The sequence below is a fragment of the Topomyia yanbarensis genome, chromosome 1 (assembly GCF_030247195.1).
Source record: "Topomyia yanbarensis strain Yona2022 chromosome 1, ASM3024719v1, whole genome shotgun sequence".
Taxonomy (NCBI): Eukaryota; Metazoa; Arthropoda; class Insecta; order Diptera; family Culicidae; genus Topomyia; species Topomyia yanbarensis.
This window is the reverse complement of record NC_080670.1, coordinates 49,048,710-49,054,425: the sequence shown is the minus strand read 5'-3', so window position 1 is coordinate 49,054,425 and position 5,716 is coordinate 49,048,710. Positions and strand designations below refer to the sequence as shown.

At 39.9% G+C, this 5,716-nt stretch overlaps 1 protein-coding gene across 3 annotated transcripts; it reads left to right on the top strand.

Moving 5' to 3' along the window:
- The first annotated feature begins 2,981 nt into the window (after window positions 1-2,981).
- On the top strand, window positions 2,982-5,212 carry LOC131677567 (succinate--CoA ligase [GDP-forming] subunit beta, mitochondrial). Of its 3 annotated transcripts, none has more exons than XM_058957450.1 (5): window positions 2,982-3,136; window positions 3,597-3,706; window positions 3,758-3,893; window positions 3,955-4,054; window positions 4,113-5,212. In XM_058957450.1, the coding sequence occupies exons 2-5, from the start codon at window positions 3,644-3,646 to the stop codon at window positions 5,074-5,076; spliced, it is 1,263 nt and encodes a 420-aa protein (XP_058813433.1). In that variant the 5' UTR covers window positions 2,982-3,136; window positions 3,597-3,643; the 3' UTR covers window positions 5,077-5,212. The 3 variants fall into 3 exon arrangements, with proteins under 3 accessions (XP_058813433.1, XP_058813434.1, XP_058813435.1); XM_058957451.1 differs by lacking the exon at window positions 2,982-3,136 and adding an exon at window positions 3,146-3,264; XM_058957452.1 differs by lacking the exon at window positions 2,982-3,136 and adding an exon at window positions 3,343-3,475.
- Window positions 5,213-5,716: the final 504 nt, after the last annotated feature.

The following is a 5,716-nucleotide window of genomic DNA, read 5'->3' as shown; positions in this document are numbered from 1 at the left end:
TGATGGCTGGATCTTTTGGCTGCTCTAAAAATACCGAACTGGTGCATATTTGCACATCCTCAGTAGTCTAAACAGCCATTGTTTTCGGAGCATTGCCGAAATGTTCCGTTTCCGCTACGGACTCCGATGCAGGCCGATAATTTGAAGTTCCCGCTACGATCCTTAGTTTGCAGGGTTACTCGCTTGAAATAATTTTTGAGGATTTTTCACCCATTGTTAAGATCAATATACCCATTGGCATTACCTCATCGAGTAGTTGTGAAATAGATAAAAAGTACTCATTGTTAGAAACAAAATATACCCATTTTTTGACAGCTCGAATACCTTCCGAAAATGGGCAATTTGAGTACATAAAATGGGTAAAGTTTTTTTTACCGTGTGTTGTATCCCATTCCCGGTTAAACTCAACCAGAAATGAACTGGAATTCTAGCTGGTTCCAGTTCGTATTCCGGCTCCAGTCACACAAACCGACTCTAACTAGAATCGGTTGTGTCACTGGAACCGGAATACGAACTGGAACCATCTAGAATTCCGGTTCATTTCCGGCTGAGCTTAACTGAGTGTGTGTATCCGGGGCAATTAGAGCACTCTAGTTACCCTCTAAGAACGGTTGGTTTCAAAATCGTCCAATGCAGGACGTTCGTTGGACCAATTTGGACAACGTCCAAAAAACCGTTCAACGAACGTCCATCATTGGACCCGTGTTGAACGATTTTGAAACAATTTTTTGGACGTCTCAGTGGGTAGAGTGCGCCCTCTAAGAACGGTTGGTTTCAAAATCGTCCAATGAAGGACGTTCATTGAACCAATTTGGACAACGTCCAAATAACCGTTCAACAAACGTCCATCGTTGGACCCGTGTTGAACGATTTTGAAACAATTTATGGACGTCTCAGTGGGTGGCCAAGAGGTCATGACGTATCCAAACGAACATAAAATTTGACTTATTTCTATTGTGTATACGTCAAATTCCATGTTAGTTTGGATACGTCATGGCCTCTTGGCCACACTCTAACTAGAGTGCTCTGGAGGCAATAGGTGTCGAACTAATGGGCCTAGCTGCCCCCCGGTCAAATCATTCGGAATTCTGAATGGAGTCAGTATGGATTCCAAATCACTGGAGCCGGAATACGAACTGGAACCAGCCAGAATTCCAGTTCATTTCCGGCTGAGCTTAACTGGGGCTGGGCCAGTTCCGGAACCGGTTCGGATTTCTGAATGGAGTCAGTATGGATTCCAACTCAAATGCAACAACCGATTCCGACTGAATCGGTTGTTGCAATCTTGAAAAATATACTTCACCTTCCAGTCCCTTGCTAATTAAATGCCGTAACAACAGTTGATGATTTAAATGATGACTTGTTCTAAATATTGTTTATTTTATTTTGTTATTGTTTATCGCTTTGGTGACACATATTGTTTTTTCTGCTGCCAGTCGTCACACATACTAATGAAATATTTTTAAAACAGTGTTCTATTCGTGTTCCAAATTGTGAAAAATTTAAAACAATAGTCGAGCTGTTCTAAACCTGATTCAAAAATGTGCTCGAAAAATAGAACTGCATTTAAGCATTGCGATCGATCTGTTTTAGTCGGTGATGTAAAATAGAACAGCTCATATAAAATACATCAGCGTTGCGAACAGCCTTAGGGGGTATTCCTGCAGCAGTGACACAACCGTTTCTAATTAGAATCGGTTGTATCACTGGAGCAGTAATAATGTAAAACCAGTCAGAATTCCAGCTAAATTCTGGTTGAACTTTACTGGCAACCTCTTACGGAACTCTCCCAGAATTTTAGCCAGAGCTCCGGTTGAGTATCGCCGAATTTCGGACTCAAATGAAACTACCGTTTCTAAATCGAGTCGGTTGTCATTTGAGCCGAGATTCTGACGGAAACCACACATCATTCCGATTGGTTGAGTGGGTCAATTCAAGCATGATTTTTGAAAACACCGTAACTAACAAATGTAAACAAACTGAGATTATCACTCCCCCGCATTCTACGCATCTTAATGTACATGCTGACAAACATTCGTTTCATTATTCGGTAATGCAGCTGAAAAATGCGCAATCGAAATAATGACGAACAAACAACTGACACGTCAACAGTGCATAAATACAGTTTCGTCATGTTAGTTACGTTAGGTTTGGTACTGCTGTGACACTTACGTTATTTTAATTTAATCGGTTTTTGTAACTAAATCATTAAAATATACTACAATCTTTCTACTAAAATGCTCAATATAGGTAATGTTTCTATAAGGGGAACAAGAGCACGCAGTTCCTTAATTCTAGCCAATATTTTAGAGAAAAAGAATGCAAGTAATGTTATTCTAAGCACCACTAATGCACTTTCAGCACATTTTTATTTTTGATTATCTAAATATATCCTACAGTAGATCAAATCTAAATACTTGTGACAATGCGAGCAAAAATGAGACACTAAAATCGACTGATTGAAAAATGTCGAAAGTGTAAGAGTGATGCTCAGAATAACGTAACCTTTATTTGTCTTCAACACACTGCTCAAAAGTGACAAACTACAAATGTTGGTTGTCCTCATTGGCATACTGCCTCGGCGGAACAGTTCAGTCATAGAATTGATTAAAAATGATAAGATTAGTCACCACAATTGACGAAACTGAAATAACGTAAGTGCAACAAATATACCAAACCAACGAAAGTAAAACGACGAAACTGTGAGCGTGATACTAATAACATCGTAACTTTAATTTTTCTTCAATCCGCTCTTTTAAATGTCTTGATCGCGAATGTGCGTTCCATTCAATGGAAAGGCGTCTTTGGTGAGCATTTTGGATGAATAATTGGTGTAAAAATCGATATGGTTTTTAAATAACATTTAAAACAAAACTTCGAAAATGTCATCGCCGTTTTCTCTGTTTGGGTCAAGTGCGAGTTTCGCTGTTTTCAAAAATCATGCTTGAATTGATTCAAAATTAGAGTCGTTTCGCCAATCAGAATACGCTAAAATGGAGGCCTACGCCCCACGCAATTTCGTACACCAACGGATGGGCGGGCGTGCGTAACAGAACGGAATCATGTGTGAGTGTGCGACACGAATAAACGTCAACAGTCCGTGTCCGATTCGCAGGACGTGTAGATTTTTGAGTAGGTAAGTAAAGTCGGACTATGTTTTGAACAGAATGTAGCTGATAATGAATTAGACTTATTCTTGTGATGTACAGAGACGCATAGTAATATCATTATTTATAACAAGCACGAATAATTTTAATGAACTAGGTAGTTATTATTTTCAAATTTGTTATAATACAACATAGTTTGGTATTCTTGCTGGCTGATGATGTCGTAATACTAACCCTTTCTCCGCTATTGTGTAGTAATTCACAATTTCGATAAATCGTTTTAAACAAATGTTTCGTAATTTCTTGTTTGAATTACTACTGCAATAATTGATTTATCAATGCGAATCATGTTATCAGTGTTCCTCGAGGTAATACTAAATCGGCTATTTACATGTACACATGAGATGAATGTTGATGAAAATTATTTACCTCGCCTTATCAGGAATCATACAGTCAAAATGAAGATAATGATACTTCATTCTGTTTCAGAAAGTTACGAAGCTCACAAGGTACAATTTTGAGTCATTCAAACAAATATGACTTCACTAGCACTGTCCAGAGTGTATCCCAAGCTGCTGGCTCGAGCTTCTTATAAACATGTAAGTTATTTGGTTTTATGTTGCAAATATACGTAACCATTTTGTTTCTAGGTACTACGGACATCCACCCGCAATCTCAACTTGTTGGAGTACCAGAGTAAAAGACTACTAGAAGCTGGTGGTGTATCGATTCAAGCCTTTCGAGTTCTTGAAGGAAAGAAAGATGAAGATGCTCTCAAAGGCTTCAGTGAGTAGTTATTAGTTCATAGTCGTGAATGATAGATTCCAGTTCATATTTTATTACGTAGACGTTAACGAGTACGTTGTGAAGGCACAGATTCTTGCCGGCGGCCGGGGTAAAGGTCATTTTGATAATGGCTTCAAAGGTGGTGTTCACATCACTAAAGAGTATGTATGTATTGTTTGTTAGTCTAACGTTAGTAACAGTGTGTTTTTTATCCAATAGACGGTCCCAGGTGATTCCCTTGGTGAAAAGGATGATCGGTGCTAGACTAATAACAAAACAAACTCCTAAGGACGGAATTCTGGTGAATAAAGTGATGGTAGCCGACAGTATCAATATTGTTCGAGAAACGTACCTGTCAATATTGATGGACCGCGCACATAACGGTCCGGTGCTCATCGCTTCACCGGCCGGTGGAATGGATATCGAGGCCGTAGCGGAAGAAACTCCGGAGAAAATCAAAACAATTCCAATTGCGATTGAAGGCATAACGCGCGCCCAGGCAGAGGAGGTTGCTCGGTTTCTAGAATTTAAAGGTCCACTGATTGCAAAGGCTGCAGACGAAATTGTGAAACTGTACGGTCTATTCCTCAAAGTTGATGCAACCCAGATCGAAATCAATCCGTTGGCCGAGACTGACGACGGTCGGGTAATTTCAGTGGATGCTAAATTAAACTTCGATGACAATGCCGAGTTTCGCCAAAAGGATATATTCGCCATGGATACCCATGAGGATTCCGATCCGAAGGAGATTGAAGCTAGCAAGTTTAATTTGAATTACATTGCGATGCAGGGTAACATTGGTTGTCTAGTGAACGGAGCTGGACTAGCAATGGCCACCATGGATATCATCAAGCTTAACGGTGGTAGCCCGGCTAATTTTCTTGACGTAGGTGGCAGTGTAAAGGAAGACCAGGTGCTAAAAGCATTCCAAATTTTGATTTCCGATGAAAATGTAAAAGCAATTTTGGTGAATGTTTTTGGTGGCATCGTGAATTGTGCTACGATTGCCAATGGGATCGTGAACGCTTCCAAAACGATTGGACTGAAGGTGCCCCTGATAGTGCGACTTGAAGGAACCAATGTGAACGCGGCGAAAAAAATACTGCAGGAATCGGGACTACAGATGGGTTTGGCGCAGGATCTCGATGAGGCCGCACGGAAGGCCGTGCATGCGGCGAGCTAAGTAATAGTTCAGGGTCAAATAAGATTCGGTTGTTAACAGGTTAGATGGTAAGCTTACGTCGATTGTTTGGCGTCTGTAGTCTTTGTTTGCGGTATATTTTTGTAAAATGAATGAGTGCATTTCTAGGAAACATGAACAGTGGTTTGTAGTAAAAGAGAAAGCCTACAGTTGGTTTCCCATTTTTGTGAACCTGTAACGTCTGGGAATAACTATAACCCGAAACACGTCATTTTTTGGGTTGCAAAACAGAGCCGTACTTTGTGAATGTGACAGTTGCTTACCATACTTCTACGTTTGGCATAATAGCGATATAATGTTAGTTATGGAATTTGCGTTTTGACTTCGTCTCATCAGAATCCGACACTAACTTAGTTAACGGACTAAATTAGCGCGGGATTGGCGCTAGCTCCAAAAAAAACGGAGACAATCCGGCGCTAGCTTAGTCCTTTAACTAAGTTAGCGTCGAATTCTGATGAGACGAAGTCGAAACGCTGATTCCATAATTAATTTAGTTATAGGTTTTGTGCTCTTCACGCGCAAAGATGGTGGTAAACAATTTTCTCCTTGATGGAGAAAAATAGTTTTTTAACAAAATTGTTCTTCACTAAGGAGAAATATAGCAGTGATATAATGTTGTTAT

Excerpts from the sequence above, each read along its gene's own strand:
- LOC131677567 (XM_058957450.1), top strand. The coding sequence starts at position 3,644 with ATGACTTCACTAGCACTGTCCAGAGTGTATCCCAAGCTGCTGGCTCGA. Across the intron at positions 3,707-3,757 it reads CTCGAGCTTCTTATAAACAT|GTACTACGGACATCCACCCG; the intron begins GTAAGTTATTTG and ends TTTTGTTTCTAG. Across the intron at positions 4,055-4,112 it reads GGTGTTCACATCACTAAAGA|ACGGTCCCAGGTGATTCCCT; the intron begins GTATGTATGTAT and ends TTTATCCAATAG.